This window comes from Crinia signifera, chromosome 2, assembly GCF_055691185.1.
Source record: "Crinia signifera chromosome 2, ASM5569118v1, whole genome shotgun sequence".
Taxonomy (NCBI): Eukaryota; Metazoa; Chordata; class Amphibia; order Anura; family Myobatrachidae; genus Crinia; species Crinia signifera.
In genome coordinates this window covers 346,631,599-346,653,351 of record NC_139218.1, presented here as the reverse complement: position 1 = coordinate 346,653,351, position 21,753 = coordinate 346,631,599, and the positions used below count along the sequence as shown (strand labels likewise).

At 46.4% G+C, this 21,753-nt stretch overlaps 1 protein-coding gene across 3 annotated transcripts in view; it reads left to right on the top strand.

Annotated features, from left to right (window-relative positions):
• Window positions 1–15,368: 15,368 nt before the first annotated feature.
• LIMA1 (LIM domain and actin binding 1) overlaps window positions 15,369–21,753 on the top strand; it is a 43,948-nt gene continuing 37,563 nt past the window's right edge. For all 3 annotated transcript variants that reach the window (XM_083169658.1, XM_083169657.1, XM_083169656.1), the window contains exons 1-2: window positions 15,369–15,522; window positions 18,741–18,863. In XM_083169658.1, the coding sequence (XP_083025784.1) occupies window positions 18,751–18,863 (113 nt within the window). In that variant the 5' untranslated portion in view covers window positions 15,369–15,522; window positions 18,741–18,750. The remainder of the gene's footprint in view (window positions 15,523–18,740; window positions 18,864–21,753) is intronic.

Sequence of the window (21,753 nt, the reverse complement as noted above, 5' to 3'; positions counted from 1 at the left end):
CGGAAAGCACCGCTGCTGCTTTGCCGACTGTGGGTGGGGTGGGGTGCACTAATCTCTGCACTATCCTCGCCCACCCACCCACCCTGCTGTGCACTATCCTCGCCCACCCACCCTGCTGTGCACTATCCTCGCCCACCCACCCTGCTGTGCACTATCCTCCAACACCCACCCACCCATGCACTATCCTCACCCACCCACCCTGCTGTGCACTATCCTCACCCACCTGTGCACTATCCTCACCCACCTACCCTGCTGTGTACTATCCTCACTCACCCTGCTGTGCACTATCCTCACCCACCCTGCTGTGCACTATCCTCACCCACCCACCCACCCTGCTGTGCACTATCCTCACCCACCCACCCTGCTGTGCACTCTATCCTCACCCACCCACCCACCCTGCTGTGCACTATCCTCACTCACTCACCCACCCACCCTGCTCTGCACTATCACTCCCACCCTCCCTGCTCTGCACTATCATTTACTCACACCTTCCCGCCCTGCGAGCAAATTTCAGTCCCCCTTGGCAACGAGCAATTTCAGTCCCCCTTGGCATCGAGCATGAAGCCCATGGCATCGAGCATGAAGCCCCTGGCACCGAGCATGTAGGTAAGTGGCACTTATGTGTTAAATGTGTAATAGACATTACGATTTGTTAAATAGTGTGCGATGGGCATTGCGGTGTGTTAGTATGCGACGGGCATTGCGGTGTGTTAGTATGCGACGGGCATTACGGTGTGTTCTATAGTATGCAATTGGCATCATGTGTGGCCTTATGTGTAATTGTCATTATGGCATGTGGCTTTATGTGTAATTGGTATTACAAAGTTTGCTAAAATGTGCAATGGGCATTACGTTGTGTGGTATAATGTTGGGCCGTGCCCACTTTTCACGGAGCAGGAGCCTCACCTACTACAAATTGGGGGGGGGGGGGGGCGCGAAACATGCCTGGCGGGCGGGTAGGCAGCTGATTAATCAGTAATATAGCCGGGCGGGTGGCAGGGAAGATGTGCGCCCGCCAATGCTGCTTCTCTCACCCTCCCTTCCCCAGTGACTGACACATCCAGGGGTTGTCATTTACCCCTGGATTCACACCCAAACAGGTTTATGTAATTATGTCTGATTATCATAATCAGACATAATCACATAAATCTGTTTGGGGGTGACACTGCCACTTTTTCCACTTTTTACGAGTAAATGACAACCCCTGGATTAATGTCAGTCCTGGTGTCTCTGGCCACATGTATATGCCGCTGCCCGGTGTATAATGCCCACGTGTATATGCCGCTGCCCTGTGTATAATGCCCATGCGTAAATGCCGCTGCCTTGTGTATAATGCCCACGCATATATGCCGCTGCCCTGTGTATAATGCCCATGCATATATGCCGCTGCCAGTGTGTATAGTGCCCGGGGGTAACATATAGCAATTTAGGGGGCGCCAAAATGAGATTATATCTTGCCCCCCCCAACCTAAAAACGTTCCAGCGCCTCTGGCACCAACATTCATCTTGCCTTCGGGCGCCTGAGAGGAACTTATGCCACTGTGTGTGTGAGTCATTATTGGCTGCATGACCAATTTGGATTGTACATAAAGTATGATAGAGAACAGACAGGTAGATGACACACACACACAAATATGCTCATAACCTGCTACAAAAGGGAAGTATAGTATACAGCTATGTCTAGTATCTATATTCTCCCAGGCATAACCAAGCAGACAAATGTGTGATGTCACAGTCCTGTAAGAGTCACTGTTTTACAAGAACAGGCATCAGTGCCCCGGGGCGACAAGGACTAGAAGACAAGTCTTTTATTGCTCTCATGATCACAAAGCATGTTTAAAGTTAATTATTACTAAAGTAAATGAACTGTGGAATAAGAAAGTCATCTGATGTGGTAGTCTAAAACCATATCATTAAGGAGGATAAATGTCAATGGGTCAAATTCAGGTTGGCTCGCTAAGCAGCACTCATTCGCTGCTTAGCAAGTGGGTTAAAGCCCACATCCCCCCCCCCCGGGCGAATGAACACCCGTCCTATGTATATATGTGGTGGCATGTACGTCCGCAAATCAAAGTCAGTCTAGACTGAGACTTTTATTCGACTCGTAAATGGCAGAGAAAGAGGCGAGCACTGACGTCATGTGACGTCAGGCTGGCTTCGACCCGCCATGCGTATTGGCTGATATGCATGCATGCACAGAGCCGCACCATCGGCTGAGCCAATGTGAATCACCGCCTATGTTTCTGGGATATAGCTGGAACTTAAGCTGCTGGCCATTTGGTGGAACATTGCAGCTGATGGTAGCGACGTTGGATCCCAGCTTGCAATGTTGATCGCAGTACCGGGATCAGAGCTACATTCAGGAGTGGCCTCTTCTACTGAGACGTCTCCTGAATGCCCTATCTGAATAAGGCCCTAAGTCACCTGATATCATTATAAAACAGCAGGTATTCATATTTAGACTTATGTTCCTATAGGTAACACAGAAATACAAGCTTACATTCTTCATCTTATGGTCCATGACATTAGTAATGTTACACCTTTAGCAAATACTGGCCCCGAAATCAGGCCCCATTGTAGTAGCGGCGAATGCTGTAAAGTACAGATGTTCGGCACTTTGCAGATCTGTGTTGGGCATGTGCAGTACACAACTGTGATGTTGGTGGCCCGTCTCCAAGGTCCCATAACAATGATAGCTATTCAGCCTTTTAGACACTCATCTTCAGTATGGGTGCTACAATGTATAACACAATTCATAAATGATGATATCTTAATGCCGCATTTACACAGAGCGATCATATGATAAGAGATGCTAAGAGATCTAGCCCCGGCGATGGTGCTAGATATATTGTGTATACACTACATATCCGAGCAGGTGATGGTGGTGCGCCGAGTGAGTCTAGATTTACGTGGTGCTGTGATTTCCCCCCTGTGTGCACGGCTGCAAAGGCATTTGCAGCCGTGCACAGGGGCATGGTGAGGGTGGCATTTACCTGCTCGCTGGGCTCCAAATACTCTCAGCCCAGCAAGCAGGTCTGAATCAGCCACAAAATATTCTTATCCAAGTCTGGTTCTTGTTTATTCTTCAGGTCGATTCTTCCAATTGTTACCTTCTGGTTCTTATATATACAGTTCACTGCTAACAGATCCTATTCTTCAATCAACAGACAGCTACTGGATTCTGGCTTCGGCTTTTTAGTAACTCTACTTCCCGTAGTGAGTGGGCCCAGGTGGGGGACCATGATCTGCACGTTGGGGATCTCTAAGTTCATGCCTCCTTGCGGCAGTTCCTTGTGAAGACCACTCTGAGCATTAGATTCTGTGTCCCCGCTCTGGGTCTTACCAAACCACCTCACTATTACTGTAGCTACATCTTTATGCACTGAAATTACATTCAACCCGCTAAGTTACAAGCTCTGTCACCAAACCAACCTACACTCGAGCCTCAGCCGGTCCCACAACAAATCAATAAATCACATTCAGTGTTTATCTTTCCAAAAAAAACTGTTTCTCTTCTGCGTATCACCCTCAATTCAATGGCCAAACTAAGAGGGTGATACAGGATTTGGAGACATTTCTCCACATATACACTTCCTCTTCGCAAATCCACTGGGCAGATTTGCTACCATTGGCTGGGGATAAATATGGATGATTGCCAGATGGGATGGCAGTGGTCAGTAGACCGGCAGTGGCATAACGATGGAGATAATTCCGACAGGGGTCAGGTGACTATACTTACCTTCTTCCTGACCCCCTAAACATCCCTTACTGCAGCCTGACTCTAACTCTCCCTCCCCACAGCTTAACCCTAACCCTCCCTGTTAGTTCCTAACCTTAACCATTCCACCCTGCACCCTAACCCTAATGTTTCTCCCCTGCACTTAGCCCACCCCCTAGTACCTCAACTTAACTCTCCCATGCGGCTAAACCCTAACCCTAATACCTACCATCAGCAGTCAGGATGCATTGGCATCTCCAGCAGTGTCGGTATTCCAGCATCGGTCTTCTGCCCGCAAGTCTGGATTTTAGGTATTATGACTGCCGGAATCCCGACTGCCAGGATGATATCCGAATCCCATTGGCTGGATTCTACAAAACAATCTATTTGACATTTTACTAATATACAAACCAGCATCTCTTGGATGATGGAATACTCACAGCATGGCTAGGGTCCAATGGCAAATTTCTCTCTGGGGCAAATTGAAAAAGCTCCCACTATATAGGACTAAGCTGCCTGTAAACCACATATTGTCCATGGATGACCCTATATGACCTCCACTTTGCCCCAGAGATATATTTGCCATTTGGAGGAAGATTGGACCCTAACCATGCTATGAATACCAGCTGGAAGATCGGTAAAGCTGGGGATAATCAGCTGGGAGATTGCTGGCTAACAGCAGACGGTATGCACTTTGCTACCAGTGTGCAGTGGGAAAGTTCTTTCTGCAGTGCATGGAGATCCTGCCCTGAAGCTGGCCACTGCAAATCCTGTGCATGAATGTTGCATACCTCCCAACATGACCCTCTCCAGGAGGGACACAATGCTCTGTTTCTGGTCTTCCCTCGTAATGTATGATTGCCATAACCCCCCCCCCCCCCCCCTGTTGAACAGGTTAATTGATAAGAAAGGTGTTTAACACAGGTGATGGTAATCATACATTAAGAGGGAAGTCCAGAAGCAGAGCATTGTGTCCCTCCTGGAGGGGGTCATGTTGGGAGGTATGAATTGTTGGCCAAAACTTCCACATCTGTTCATCGTGTGGACACCAGTTTGTTACCTTTGTTATAAACATGTAAAAGCTTTTGTGTATGATCCAAAATGTACTTTACACAGAACATCTTGTACTTACCTATAAATATAACATGAAGGAATATGTTTGGCAAACCAGTATGTGAATTAATGAATGCTTCGGGCCGTGAGCTGCGCTTGCTGTAGACAGATCTATCTTTGAAGTCATTAAGATTTAATTTGTGCCATTATGAATATAATGACATCAGTAACAGGAGTTGAACATTTACATTTACATACTCTATTTGCATGTCACACCAAAAGCTATTTCTTGTTCTGTTGTGTTTTCTTATTTCAAAGACTGGTGATGTCCGACGCTTCCATAGGATTCATTACCTAACAATACTTGTACTTTTAAAGGGTTCCTTATAAAGGTTTTCATCCAATTTAAGGGGCCGAATTATCACCACCTGCATGTATGATATAATCAAACTGACTGAGGTACTAATTAATTCATCTGTGCCAAAGCATGGATAGCCTTAAAACCTAAACTGTTAATCAGGGTACACACTAGTAGATATATCTGCGGATCAATTGATTTGCAGATATATCTACAGTACAGATGGATCGGGCAGTGTGTTCTCCATATACACTGCCCGATCCATCATGAAACTGGGTGGGCACATTGGCATGCATTAGGCAATCACCTGCGGCTCTTGCAGTGACTGTAGGGGGGGTTGGCAGATTGCCCATACACACTGAACGATGTGTTGCACAGCCGACACAATATATCTGTGAACGGCGCCATTCACAGATATATCTATGGTACACACTGGCCGATGGTCTGTCGATTATATCGGTTGTTCAATCGAATGGACGATATATTGCACATTGTGTACACACCTTTATGGTACCTTGAGAGCTGCGTTTGAGAACCACTGGGTTAGGGTAATAGGTACTGCTTTCCTAGCACGGCGCCCACGATAAGCATCGCATGTATCGGTCCTTAATCGCAAGCATCGCATGCATCTTATGTGTTTCTGCACCATAAGATGCATGCGATGTATACGATTTATGCGACTACAGTGATTTTTCATCGTTTCCATTTTTATCACATGTATCGCATCGGTCGTACTGTTTTAATGTCATAAGATGCATGTGATGCATGCGATTGATGCGACCCCGCGAGGGGCGGCGGTACGCGTCCTCCGACCTTTTCATACCCCCTCTATCCACGTCGGCGTGGAGTTGAATTTCTAAAGTATGGCGAGCGCAGCGAGCCACCGAGCCCGAAGCGTGGCGAGCGGACGCGGATACCTTCACAGGTATCCGCGTCCCCTCGCGGGCTTCACAGGTATCCGCGTCCCCTCGCGGGGCTCGCTGCGCTCACCGCGCTTTGGGCTCGGTGGCTCGCTGCGCTCGACACACTTTATAAATTCAACACCATGCCGACGTGGATAGTGGGGGCATGAAAAGGTCGGAGGACGCGTACTCGCGGGGCTCGCTACGCTCGCCACGCTTCGGGTTGGCGTTCATAGTGGGAGTGGTGTTAAGAATGGGGTGCATTTAAAATGACACTGTATTTAGTGGTTTATAATGAGATGATATGTGATTTTTAAGTGTTGATGCATCAAATTGGGTGCTTATAACGTCAACTCCACTTCCATTGTTAATGCTTTCCCAAACTATCAACGGCAATCCAAAGTGTGGCGAGAGGCGGCGGTACGCGTCCTCCGACCTTTTCATACCCCCACTATCCACGTCGGCGTGGAGTTGATTTTATTTATATATATTTCACAGGTATCCGCGTCCCCTCGCGAGCTTCACAGGTATCCGCGTCCCCTCGACGATGAGTAAGTAAACGATGAGTGTGATGCATGCGATTTAAACGCATACATCGCAGTCATCGAATCGCATGCATTGTACCTTACAATACTACTGTTTTTCATACATGCGATTTACATGCGATTTCAAAACCGAAATCGCACGTATCACACAGATTGTATGCCTTATAAAAATGTACACGATTAATGCGATGGGCGCCGTGCTAGGAAAGCAGTACCGGGTAATATCATTTATAAGTAAATTGGGAACTTCCACAGCAAAATAAGTGAATACAGTACTTATGTAAGAAGCATTTTAGGGGTGGGGTGAACTCCAACCCCTCTGTATGAATCTCCTCACTACCATGCGAGGGGACTTGTATGCTAACACATTCGCTCCGTTCATAATGAAAAGTCAGCCTGCTGTCCTCTGAATTCAGGCTGGGCACTAAAGAATCGATGGGCCTGCGTTCTCAGGGTAACGCCCAGCATTTTTATGGGGTTGCCCATAAAACACTGGTCCAGCCCCCTGTCCTTCCCCTGCCCTCCCATTATGGAGCAAACGGTTTGACGAGTGTGAGCTCGACTAAGCCATTCACGTACGGGGTTTGTGCAAACCTTGACCATCGGCATAATCCGACACGTTATGAACAGGTACATTTTTGTAATGGGGATGATACCCCTGCTGTGTATTGGGGCAGTCCCCCGATACACTGCCTGTCGTGTTGGAGGATTCGGGAACATTTAACATGCGATTCCCTGATCCCGGCAGGATAGTGGAATCTGGACTTTTTTTACGTGCTAAGTATTCCCAATCCATCAGTAGATCCCCGATCATTGCTGACTGCCGATTCCCGGTCACCAAAATGCTGGTGGGTCGGGGGATATATATGTAATTCTGGTTGTAGTTCACTGTAGATGTATTTAGGATTTATCTAACCGAGGGTTCCTCAAACTATTTTGCTCTGGGACCCCATCAGATAATAAAAATAATTAGCAGTCAGCAGACAGCAAATGCAAAAAAATATGGGAGGAGTCTAAAATAACAGACAATTCAACTGATTAGATTAGAAAAGTCATCAGCCTGATGGTCAGCAACATGGAGTCGGGACCCCATGCTGAGAAGGTCGGGACCCACTTTGGGGTCAGAACCCACAGTTTGAGAACCACTGATCTAACTTGATTACTGTAACATAAAGGATAATATAATATTTATTCTGTTTACTTTCAGGACAGAATAAGGACAGTAAATACATATTAACCTCAGAGATTAGTTTTGTCTGGTCAAGTAAATCATAAATTAAGTTAAAATAGATTGTCTTTGATTTTTCCCTGTGTAGAGATTAAATTAGGAAATTGTTATTACTCTTTAATAAATAATATTTTATTTACAGTATCTTCCCTGTGTGTGGGAAATCATTTTTTGTTTATGTCATTTCGTCTCCTTGTAATTTGTGATTATAATTATTTGATTATTAGATATAAAATAATTAACTAAAGTGAGCACTTTATATGTTACAGTATTTTACTTTGTCAGACATAAGGGGTGAGATTTAATAAGATGAGAGATTCCGAAAGTGAGAGATTTGGTAAGAAATCTCCATTTTTTTTTTAAAGCAGCAATCATTTACACGGCAAAACCAGTTTGATTTTGAAGTGTAAATGATTGCCGCTTTAAAAAAAACTGGCAATTTCTCAACAAATCTCTCACTTTCTGAATCTCTAGTCTGATCCCATTAAATCTCACCCAAGATTTGGGGACTGAACCAGCAATAAAACCTTTATTATGGAACTAGCAGCAATCTCCCTGACACTCTGAAGAGTCTTGCAATCCCTCTGATTGCACCTTAGCCACATTAGGCCTTATTCTGGTTTCATCTCTCCTCCCCCTAGCAGTGAAACCAGGGGGAGGGGAGGTGGCGGCGACGGGCTGTGCCCATGGGAACGCCCAGCATTTCATGAGCATTCCCATGCAAACGCTGGGAGTTCCCATGCAAATGGCGCCATGACGCGGGTCGTGCGGGGAACTCGATTAGCGGGGGGGGGGGGGGGGGTGGGTGTTGGCGGCAGGTGGAGTTACAATCAACACGCAATGCTTCAAATTTTGCAGCATTGAGTGTGGACCAGAATAAGGCCCATTATGTAACTGTTATGTACTATATAGAGATATTTATATTCATATGGGATCATTAGTACCATTTCCCTGCACAATGATCCCTATGCCTACTTGCATTTTACAATAAGGTTTCTCATGGTCACTTACATGGAATCACATGCGAGTAGAACACAATACAAGAACAAGCCCAGAAATGTGTCAACAACATAGGCAAGCACAGGGGGCTTCCAGTTGCCCGGAAATCCACCTCCTTGGCAAGTGGCTGAAATTATGACAAGAATATCAATGGTATTATCTATAATCTATATATATGTGTCTAGTGCCTGTGTGACTCCGAAACACTGCCATCTGTTGGCAGCAAGTGAAACTACGTCTACTAGTTTTCAAAGCATTTCCTTTGAGCTCACTAGTATTATATAGTACAAATCTTAGAGCTGCCACCATTTGATGCAGTTTAAACAACAGAGTAGAGCTGCTGCACATGACCTGTGGTATGGCCTCCACAAAAGGGGGCATGGACTTGTGGGCTGGCATGACCACGTCCCATTTTCCATCACTATGGAGGCATGTGTAAGCTGCTGGCCATGCCCTCAGTCCATCTGTTTCACTGGGCAGAGCAGTGGCAGACAGGGGGGTTCCCAACTGCCCCCCCCCCCCCCCACTGCAGGATGTCCAGTGTCATTATTAGGTTCTTCTACCGCTCACCCAGACTCCATTATTTACTCCAATGTTCTGTGTAGTGGAATATAGTGGACTGCACTTGCAAACCCCCCCTCCCGCCAGAGGGGGAGCCCGCTGTCAGTTAACACTGGAGAGTTCGCCTGCAGCGCTAGAGCCGCTGAGACCCTCACAGACCACAGATGTTAGTGTGCACGCTGTGCAGACTTCAAGCCTGGTTCAAAGAGACCTCAATAGCCTCATGTATCCATTGCAACTACAAGGATATGATAAGTACCTGCACCATACACCTGTGTATACCTGCCTGTAATTACATGCTACATCTGTACCTGAATGCTATATACTGCATACCTGCAAGTTAACCATTTCAGTGCTACTGTTAAAACTCTATGCTCATTACTACAAATAAACCACATTCCTGGTTAAGCCTTCAAAACGACAAGTATGACATGAGCCCATATTACGGCCATGTTTCTTAGGTATCTGGCAAACCTCACTTGTTTCACTTTCAGCTTTCACATTAGAGAAGGAAAAATAAAGAAGTATCACAGCTGAAGTTGTCTGTGAATCCGGACTAAGGGCTGTGAATCAGACCATATCGCAGGGCTGCTGATAATCGAATGACCACACAGTGCACAGTACACTGTGTGCATGTGCGGGGTGCCCTTGTGAACAAAGACAGCGATGGCTAGCCATAATTGGCTGTTTGTAAGTTGATTGACAGCCAGTGGGCATTTGTAGATGGCAATCCAGCGTTTTCATGGTGCCGCCTAAAAACACAGGTGGACCCGGTCATGGGGAGGGAGCAGCATCCATCTCTCCCTGGCCATCATAGCACCGAGTCGCTGGGATGAGCTGTTCCAGAAAGTGAAGCAGGACTTCACGGGTATTGCAGTGGTAGGTTTGCAGGAATGCTGGGATGAGTCAGATGAGACTGCAAGGATATTGCAGGAGCAATCTTTTAGGACAGCCGGGATTAGCTTTACGTGTGAGTCTGGAAATGCTGCAGAGGTGAAGCAGAAGCAGCCCTTCAGGAACACTGGGTTTGGTTTTGCTGGTGAAACTTGAAAATGCTCCAGAGACAAGCAGAAGCAGCCCTTCAGGATCACTGGGTTGGGCTGTTGAAGCTTGGAAATGATGCAGAGGTAAGTAGAAGCAGCTCTTCAGGATCACTGGATTGGCTTTACCAGTGAAGCTGGAAATGCTGCAGTGGAAGCGGTCCTCTAACATAGCTCATGAAGCTGGGGATGCTTGCGTTGGTATCTGCACTTTGTCTAGAAGTCCAATAGGAGAAAACAGGAGCTCACAGCGGGTCATAGAAAACAAAGCCAGTGTCGTAGCTACATACGTGGCAGACCCTGCAGTGGCTTGGGGTCCCGCTCATTACATATGCACGGGGTGGGGACCCGCTCATTAAATATACACTGCGCTGGGTCTCCGGTCATTAGATATGCACAGGGCGGGACCAGCTCATTGCTCCCTGCTGCCTGGGTTGCCTGTCAGCTCAGCCAGTGGCACCCATAGTCAATCACCTCACCCCTTCTTGGGGGGGGGGTTGCCGGAATTTTTTGTCAGGGGGAGAAAAATTTCTAGCTACGCCACTGAACAAAGCACTGGCACGTAGTCTGTGCTAGTTCTTGTGATTTATACCCATGGCTAGGAGCTGATTGGAGGTGATAATCAAATGACTGTGAAGTGGTTCTGGATTGGTCTCTGGGTGGTCAGCTGACCAGAAGTGTCATGGTGCCATCCATGGCTGGTGTTGGAGGGAACTGCCGGCATGGTGATTGCAGGGGAAAGTGGTAATGTCACCCTAGCCATAGAGTGCCAGCATGGGATGCACAGCAGACAATTCAGAATGCCAGACTATGGTGGTACGCAGGCATACCTCCCAACAGTCCCGATTTTATCGGGACAGTCCCGATTGTCAGGGCCTGTCCCACCCGCGGGCGGCAGTGTCCCGCGGTGTGGGGGGGCTGTTGGGAGTCCCCCCTGTCAGTTGCTAAGCAGCGGGGAATAAACGCTGTGCGCATGCGCACAGCGTCTATTCCCGCAGCACAGAGCCTCTGGGTCATGCCCCCATAGCGGCAAAATGGGGGCATGGCCTCGCGGGAGAGTCGCGAGTATAGGCCATGCCCCCAAATTAGGCCACCCCCCCGAAAATTTCGGCTCGCCAGAGGCGCGCAGCAGCAGCGTCCCGCCTGCTGGTCTGCCAAAGTTGGGAGGTATGCGCAGGTGAGTGTGTGTGTGTGCGTCTGCGGAGCATTGAATAACTCCATTTTGTGACAAGAACTAATTAGTCACTGATTTCATCATAAAAATTGCAGGTTAAGTGGGTGTCAGTACTGGTATTATTTAAAATAATAATTTGGCAACTACTGTAGAATGAAACATCACTTACACCTTTTATAGGTAGCTATCAGCAATAACAAGAGCATGCCGTAACAATCTAAAACTTGTTGTTTACATGATGTCATTATCCTCCGGGGGGATGTAGCTGACCTAACCTGATTGCTCATAAACATTCCATGAAATCTGTGTATACAAAAGATGTAGATGTTGAAATTTGTGTAGTTAAATAACTGAGTATGGCAATTGGTAGTGAACAACTCAGCCAACCTTGAGAGTGAGCAATATAATGGTGAATGTCACAGTGATTGATAGCCATGAAACAGCCCATTGCTTAATAAATACATAGAGAAGCAGGGCAGGCATTCTGTATGTTAACTGATGGTGCTCAAACTCAAAAAGAAGAGACATATGCTGTATTAGTTCAGAAAGTATCTTCTCAAAAATGTAAAATAATGTATGAGGGCTTTAACAAAGTTTTAAGTGTCGGTTCTGTAGCCTTGCCTGGAGACCACCTCAATCTAAACCAGGTTGGTGAGTTGATGTTGCGCAGGTCATGGGTTGGAAAAATATTTGACTCCCAGTGCACCACCAGGAGCATAACCTTTGGGAGGGGGTGTGGCCTTGCACACACACCCACACCCAGTGTCCTGGGAAAAGGTTGACATGGTTCTAGGTTGAAAGGTCATTAGTTTGACAGGTCATTAGTTCGACTGGTCATTAGTTCGACAGTGTCTAGGTCGACAGTCAAAAGGTCGACATGGGGTTTTTCACAGTTTTTTTGACCCGACAGTCAAGACAGTCAACATGGACACAGTTTAAAGTGCACCGCATCCCCTTGCATCGCTCGCTGTGCTCGCAGTGCTTCGGGCACAGTGCCTCGCTACGCTCGGCACACTATTTTATTCTCCCACCATGCCCTAGTGGATGGTAGGGCATGAAATACCGCCTGTCGGCACATGACCGCATCCCCTGCTGGCAGAGAGTGAAACTACATCTCTTTCTCCCACACGCACAAACACAGAAGGTAGCAGACTAGCATTTGAAGCTATTGCTTCGAGCGGGCTTACTAGTTGGAGAATAAAATACATCCATGAAATAGATTAAACAAAGTACTTGTGTCACACAAAACTATGTGGTACATTTACTAAAATGGAAGTTCTACCGAAGATGTGGTGTTGCCCATAGCAACCAATCTACTTTTTATTTATTTAGCATCTTCTAGAAGATAATAGATAGTCTCTGATTGGTTGCTATGGGCATCCCATCTTCTATAGAACTCCCATTTTAGTAAATTTACCCCACAGAGAGAAATGAAATCTATAACATATAAATGACGGCACGGGTTAATCACAGCTTTTTGGTACATACAATATGATTACCCATTTAAGTCAATATTGACATTTGCTTAATCGAGTTAATAATTCTCTATCTGCTGTTATATCCTGACCGTATACAATAGCCACTAGACAGAGTATTGTGTGAAAGCTACACTCACAAACAGTAGTCATTGTGTGCGACAATAATACGTACTTAACAGTACAGCCGGGAATTGTTTCACTAGTACATCTTAGCATGTCAGCTACACAATGCTGCCCTCATTAACATCAGTCCCACAATAAGATGCAGTTACATGCTGCCAATGCTTCACAAATGTACAGGGATTGCATAAACATAACAGTGTATTAAAAGATTAAATGATACAAGTAATGCTAGGTTATCCCATCTGGCAAACTAGGGAACTAAACGTATGAGGGTGGTGAGTTCTTGCATCATACGTATCTTCTTACTGGTGGATGTACTTACATATTCATTAGGAACACTTGTGTACATATTGGATGACATGTAAAACTTCCCTGCTCTGAATTGTCGCTTGCATTCTGTAATGGGGCCTACACACAGGGAGATGTGCCTCGGGAGCATTCTGTGTGATACTAAATGATGTGCCGCTGAGCGATCTGTCAGGCCAGTGTTCTCTGCTGAGAACACTGGCCCTGACCCCGGCGACCAACTACATTTATCCACTAGGGCAGTGGCGCAGTGACAAATGTTGGTGCCCCCCCTCCTCCAGTAAAGTTAAGACTCTCCCCCTCTGTCTTGCTTTAACCCCCTCCGCATCTGTTGCTGGGACCCGCAGATCTGCTTGTCTGCATCCAGGCGCTCCTCCTGGATCCTTATGAAAAAATGTCCCTCACAAAATGGCCACCCCTTTACAACAGACCATTTTTAAGCATGCTAGAGGAGGCCGCCTCCGCTAGCATTCTCAAAAACTGACAAGTAGATCTGCGGGTCCCAACTCCCGGCCACAGACGATGTAACAATAGCCCCCGCAGACCTCCGGCACCCACACTTACTCAGCGCTTTCCCGGCACTGCGGGGTCTGTGGCGATATTGTTACGCCACTGCGCTAGGGCTGTTTGGGTGATTTGGTTTCAGCTGTAGGTAGAAATATCTATATGGATATTTATATCCTTACAAGGCATGGTTTTGCATTGCCCATTTAAATAACATCCGAGTTCAGCTGGCATCCCACACAGCCGCCAGACTTGGGCAGCAGGAGGACATCCCACCCTGTGTTGAACAGAGGCGTAACTAGATATCCGTAGGCCCCATAGCAAAAGTTTGTAAGGGCCCCCTGTTTAGCAACTGATGGTGATAAATGTATGCAAAACATTAGTTTGACAGCAAAGATGGGCCCCCTTCAGCTCTGGGCCCCATAGCAGCTGCACCCCCTGCACCTATGGTAGTTACGCCCCTGCTGTGTTCCAATGCACCATTGGGTTCCACAAGGCTCTTGCCTCTGGTTATTGGTCCGGATTCAGTATGAAATCCCGGCGGTCGGGATCCCGGCGTTCAAAATCCCGACGCCGGAATCCCGACCGCCGAAATCCCGACAAGGGGGGGACGTGGATGGGCCCGGTGCACTCGCTACGCTCAGCACGCTAATTTATTCTCCCTCCAGGGGTGTCGTGGACACCCACGGAGGGAGAAAGTGTCGGGAATTCGGCGGTCGGGATTTCGGCGGTCGGGATTCCGGCGTCGGGATTCTGAACGCCGGGATTCTGAACGCCGGGATCCCGACCGCCGGGATTTTAACTGCATCCCATTGGTCCATTTCTAAACCAAATTATTTACAGTGCACTGCAAATGACAGTCAATGTGCCACCAGCACTGGCAAAACCAGTGCTGGTGGCTGTCAGTAATAAACATGTGGACAATCATCAGCACAACTGTACCCCACCAAATAACTGACCATAAGGCATGCATGTCCAAACTATGGCCCTCCAGCTGTTGTCAAACTACAAGTCCCATCATGCCTTGCCACAGTTTTGCTAATAGAGAATGTTAGAACTATGGCAAGGCATGATGGGACTTGAAGTTTGACAACAGCTGGAGGGCCATAGTTTGGACATACCTGCAAGGGTAAGGTAGGCACAGATTGAATTTTAATTTCAAATGTATCAATAAAAAACTTTTATCCTACGGGGTGCCATGAAAAAAATGCTGATACTTTATGGTGCCGTGGTTGAAGAAATATTTTGGAACCAGTGCTAGAACTGATCATATTTTTAATGAAAACGCACAGCAGCACAGCACTGGCAGCATTACCAGCCTGCACCCTGTAGATGGCGCTGCGCGATCTCCGCCCCCTTATATCAGGAGCAGGCTGGCAGTGCCCGGTGACGCTACAGTGTAGGCGGAGGCGCAGGTGTGTGAGCAGAAGTCAGACAGGCGCCGGGTGCAGCAGCAGCAGGTGCGGTAGTGACGGATCGGCGCTGCGGGACTAGCGAGCTCTCACACCTCCCGGGACAGACGTGACATATACGGTGAGTGCTGTATGTACACATCTGATGCTTGCCATGATATATAGCTGGAGTATATGTATAGCCTGCTGTATCATGCGCTGTAGCTGTTGTGTAAGTCCTGGTCATTACCCTATTGCAGGCATATATAGGGCTGCCTGCTGCTCCTTTAGTTTATTGCCATGGGTCAATGAGGTGTGGGCAGGTATCAGGGTAACTGGTGCATGTCCATATACATGGTAGTAGTAACATGCATGTAGTGATGGAGGCTGGCTGTGTTCCCCTTGTGAGCCCAGGACAGAAACCTGATCCTGGCCAGCCTCATGCACCTGTGCTTCTATGCACAGCTTCTAGTATCTGGCTGCTATGTGAAGTAGGTCTCTTCCTCTCATGCTGCATACACACCTGAGTGGTATTACTCCTGATCTGACTGATATGTTATGACTTTCTGAGTGTTTACACTTTTGAGAATCTGTTCTCTAGTGTATTGATTTATTATTCTTATCCAAACCTTCACCTGTACTACTAAGATGTTTAAACCCAGAAAAAAGATGGTCTTTCTATTGACTGGGCAGAATGTCAGACGGTAGCTTGTACAGACTGCCTAATGTGCACGATATTGCATCTGCAACTGATCAGCTGCACAACATTTCTCCAATCACCCGATCTGACTGGTTTGGAAATGATAATCTGCCCCAGGTGAGATTACAAACCAAGCTGGTTACTGCATAGTGTGTACCTAGCATAAATTGAGAGAACGTGTTCTAGAAGTGTAAATTGTTTGATTTTATAATGAAAGCATAGATTTTTGCTTTCACCATCCTCAGATGGCATAAACTAAGCTTATGGGAGGCTTACTGGCATGAGAGAGTCCTTACATTCCCTCTCCTGTGACCTCCATCCAGTGCCACAATTGCACTGATACTAATTGCATAGGTACTAATTAGAGCGCCCCTTTATTATGTGCGCTGGTCTTCTGTATTGATCCCTCTTCGTAAGGATGTGGAAAGGAAATCATAGGCTACTGGTAATGCCATCTTTTGTTGATATTTCAATATGCACCTAGCCCAGGGGTTTTACAATTTTTGCACATGCTCAGTTTCTGATTCCACTGGAGGAGTACAGTATAGTACTGTACAAATGTGAAAGACCCCCACCCCCCATTAAAATGCTGGGGAATTAATTGTAAGGGATGGCAGTTATAGCTGACCCTTCCTGCGGGTTAATCTTGGTACATAGTAGGGATATTTTCCTATTGCATGAGAATCCGTTGCAATACGGATGAATTGACACCATTATAAATACATAGACTCCTAAATGAAAAGCAGAAGCATGTTTTGCTATCTAAATGGACTTTTGTCAAGAACAAAATAATCCCCCAGACGTGTTGACAATCATTTCGTAATCCGCTTTTATTTGGCAACAGATTGTAAACCGAGGCCAAATATCTGCTTCTTTTGTATGCTTGGTAGTTTTTATAACTTTCCCTTTTAAACCCCTGTAATACTGCATCTTTTGAGATATGCTTTACATTAATCCGTAAAAGCGTGAGCATGAGGAAAAATCCAAGATTTCATTATGCACATGTTTTTGGCACTGGAACTTCAGCTTGCACCATTGGAATGCACGATTCTAATTGTACATGTTGTAACCTCCTTTTTGTAGAGCTACATCATGGAGTTAATGTATGCAAGTGCGCCGGATGACAAATGCAGCAGGAATGAGGGCAGTATTCATAGGAAAAGCTCTTTGTGGTCACTGGGGTGTGACAAGTTTGTCTAGATTTTAATGCTGCAGGTTACTGTGTTCTGACTCTATTCTTGTTCAGTTGATGCCACTGAAAAAGTGACCCAAAGAGTCTTCTAATGTATGCACTTAGTTTGTACATGTGATAAATACACACATCTGCTTCCACACACACTGGGTTTTTGTGTTAACATGCCATAACCGCTCTGATTTCCCGAAACAACCTGTGAACCTTACTTTGCTTTATGGCAGCTAATGGGTGTGTCCAAGGCTTGGCATTGATTAGATGAACATGCTTTATGTATGTAGACGTATAGAGTGATATATAGACAGATCCTGAGAGATGCACGTTAAGTGACTATACTTTTCCCCGAATAACACATGTGCATTAAAAAAAAGAAACGAAAAAAAGTACAAGTCTTAAGGTGTGTACACATGTTGCATTATGGGCGATTTGATCGCATGCACATTTTAACAGAAATGCGTCCAAATGCATTGAAATTAGTATCAAACATGTTCAATTGCCCCCAAATGTCATTTTTCAGGCTGTACCACCCCCACTATCAACGCGAACCCGAAGCGTGGCGAGCGGCGGCGGTACGCGTCCTACGACCTTTTCATACCCCCACTATCCACGTCGGTGTGGAGTTGAGAATAGAAAGTGTGGCGAGCGGACACGGATACCTTCACAGGTATACGCATCCCCTCGCGGGCTTCACAGGTGTCCGCGGCGCTCGCCACGCTTGTGGCTCGCTGCGCTCGCCACACTTTCTATTCACAACTCCACGCCGACGTGGATAGTGGGGGTATGAAAAGGTCGTAGGACCAATGCATTTGGACGCATTTCTGTTAAAAATCGCATGCGATTTTTATTTATTTTTTTAAATGCTTAAAAACGGCAAAAATCGCATGCCACTACATATGGCATGCGGTGGGAGCCGTGAAAGTACACAAGTACCCGGGTTCTTTTTCTGTGTGAAAGGGCACACCCGTGTCGGAAATCCTGTGTCTCCGACCCTGGAATTGACCAGGGTCGAGGACATGGGATTTATGACCCGTGTTGACCCTTTCACACAGAAGAAATACCCGTGTTATTCAGCAAATTACCGGGTAGAAATTTTCAACCCGGTAATTTGTTCTGTGTGAAGGGGGGGTCAGGCTGCTCCCGGCAAAATCACACTGCATTTGAAATGCTGTGTATTTGCCGGGATTTTCAGACTTTACTGTCTCAAAGGGGTATCATTTATTGCGGTGTGCTTTGTTTGGTGTACAAAGTCCGGCACACCCTCATTACCTGTATATTACCTTCCTTATCTGTGTGTACTGGAAACTGTTTCGTAGGCCTCACCCACCCAGAGCGGGCAAACCATTAGACAAGACTGTTCTGGGCCTGTTTACCACAAATAACTCACAGAAGTTGCAGCCAGCAGAAGGTTCTGCTTGTACTCTTTTGGCTGGATCCACCAATGATTAATATTTAATTTTTAACTCTTTAGGTCTCTGAAGATGGACTCTCGGTTTAAGAGGGGTCAGTGGACCTCCCAGTCTCTCCGAGTAACCGCAAGGGAGCTGTCTCTTGTAAAGCCAAAGAATGCCGCTATCATGGAACGATTCTCCAAGTAAGTTCATTGCTGGCAACATTCATGTACAGTATTGCTATTGTAGGCTGTGATTACTTAGATAGAATACGGAAGTAGTGCAGCTGTTTAGTAAAATTGTCTATATACCAAGCATAAATGTTATCTACTTTCAGAAGAAGCAAAATTATCATGTGGTAGCCAAAGTCCAGCTTACTAAGTTAATGGGGAGCAATAACATCACTTAATTGAGCTCTGAGAGAACGTTGCTTACTAATATGATGCAGGATAGAAAGTGTGTTCCCTCCTGCAGTTCTTCACATGGTGCCTCATTCAGGGAGGCAGGCAAATCCAACGGCTTGTGGGCACCTGTTGTATAACTGCGCCTGCACAGAATCTGTACTGCACATTTGTAGATTTGGCCCTGCATTGTTGGATGCAGTGCGGCATTAGACCTCAACTGAGCAACAGCCTGCGGATGTTTGCAGGAGCTGCGGTGATACGTTCTACATGTCTGGGGGTTTCGACCCTGTTTTATCTGCAGCTTCCCACCTCACACACTCGCCCTAGCATCGTGACAGAACTGGCCATCCTCAGTAACCTGAAGATGCGGCAGTGGACCACAGAATCGTATGTGTATATACTGTTTTGTGCATTATTTAATTGCCCTTTAACAAAATTGTCATATTAAATCATGTGCGCTGCAGACTTAAGGGGCCCATACACAGTGAGAAATGTCAAATCCTATGTCATTTACTTACACTTCTTACCTGAATACAATTCTTACCTGATGTCCCTTACGTCGCAAGTCATATCCACAGATTGTCACTGCTGCAGCAAGGACTTATCAGATCCTGGGTGGTGAATGGGATTGTATACAATGTATAGCATGTGATCTAGCTGCCGGTTTATTTGAAGAGGTGTCGCATGCGATTCCTTGCCCTAGTTTATGGGGGCCTCTAGCGATGTGTACCCAGCCTGACAATGCTGCCGACAGGACCCAGCATGCGGCAACAACATGACATACGGCCTTCTGCAGAATGTCATCACTACCGACATCCCCAATCAGCCCTACCCTACTGCATAGCTGACGAGAGATGGCGCTACCCACGGGAGCGTGCATTGAATGGGTACACACTAGACAACGTGCCTGACGTGTCTCGGATCCCTGGGGTAGAGCAACAGATGTGTGCACTTAGACTTAGAGCTAGATGTATCAAGCTTCAAAAAGTGATAACATGAAGAGTGATAAACAGCCAGCCAATCAGCTGCTAATTGCCGTGTTACAGGCTGGCTTTGGAAAATTACAGGTAGGAGCTGGTTGTTTATCACTCTCCACTTCATCACTTTTTGAAGCTTGGTACATCTGGCCCTTAAGATAGGGGCTGAAAATCGCTGGGAATATGGTCGCTGGCGACCATATTGCCAGTGAAGGGAGTGTGCCCTGGCGATAAATCGCCGGGTGCTCGCTCCCGTTTTCAGCCCCATTCTAAACTCTCGTCGCAGGAGCTTGCTCCTGCGACAATCTGATTACCTCTGCGGCACCGCCGGCAGAGGTTCCCTTTCATCAGCGACCATATCTGGTCGCTGATGAAAAGGAGAAACTGAGCAATATATCTCCCCCGTGTGTAAGGGGCTATACAGTCTCCAGACATGGACTATTTTCCAGACTGGCCGGCTGTAAGGTATATGTAGTTGGAAGATGTGTTGTGAATGGTTTGTCGGATGCCACAGTTCTGTACAGTGCAGAGAACATAGCTTGCACTTTATGGGAATAAACAAGGGAGCTCTGTGGGAATGATATACGGTCGTTAAATCAATATGCATTGGGTTGAAAACAGAAGGTTGACAGTCAAAATGTCGACACGAGTTTCCCTTTTTTTTTTGTTCCATATGTTGACATGGTCAACATGGAAACTGTCAAAGTGTACCACGTCCCCTCGTATGTGTCAACCCTATGACCCATACCTGTGGGAGTAAGGTGGATTCTATTACTGCGAATGATCTGGAGCATATTACATTTTTGTTACAAGCGATGTTATCTGTGTATAGCCGGTGCTGTTCTTAGCAGCGAATGCGGCTTCATGTGTGATTCCTTCACTGATAGGAACTCCAGTGCACCTGGTTCAGGTACATAGAAACATGCAGAATCCTGCCCTACCACTCCTGGTAAGATTAGTCAGAGGTCTATGTGAAATCAAGTTAACCCTTCCCATTGTTTGCTGCAGGAAGCCACACCTGTGTGACACCACACTGCTCTGTATTACAGGAAAGTAATCAGCTTGGCTTTGAAAAGCGCACAAACTGCTGGTGTAATGTCTGATTGGCACTGCAGTCAGCTCGTTGCTTGAAATGAGTTCTGTGTAGAGTGTTCTGTTGGTGCCCACACGTGATGAGATGTGTGCTAGGTACAATTTGGTCTGTACACACTACGCTATTTTGAACTACACCAGATTTTGACTACATTACTATAGTATGTAGTACAAAAATATACCTGCATGCACATACTTTTTGCTTTGTGATATTGACTTGTAAAGGCAAACACTTAATGCGATGCAATTTGAACTAAAAAGATAAATAGCACCATAAGTTCCTATATACATAGAACAGGGGTAGTTAGCATGGGGACCCCAGCTGCTGTGGAAGAACACATGCCCTGCCACAGTTTTGCTTTTGCTATCAGGGTAAATGCATGGTGGGATATGCAGTTCAACAGCAGCTGGAGAACTTTGTTGAATACCCCTGGTGTAGACCATTTTTGAATGAAATACTCAGTGAATGTAGTATTCATTGTTGCAGCTGTACTTGTGGATGCGCGCTAAACTTAAAACTCCTCCTCCCAGGCACCTGCGCACACTCCTCCTCCCAGGCACCTGCGCACACACTGTTAGGGTAATTCTGCACTCATAAACCAAAGGACAAATATGAAAGA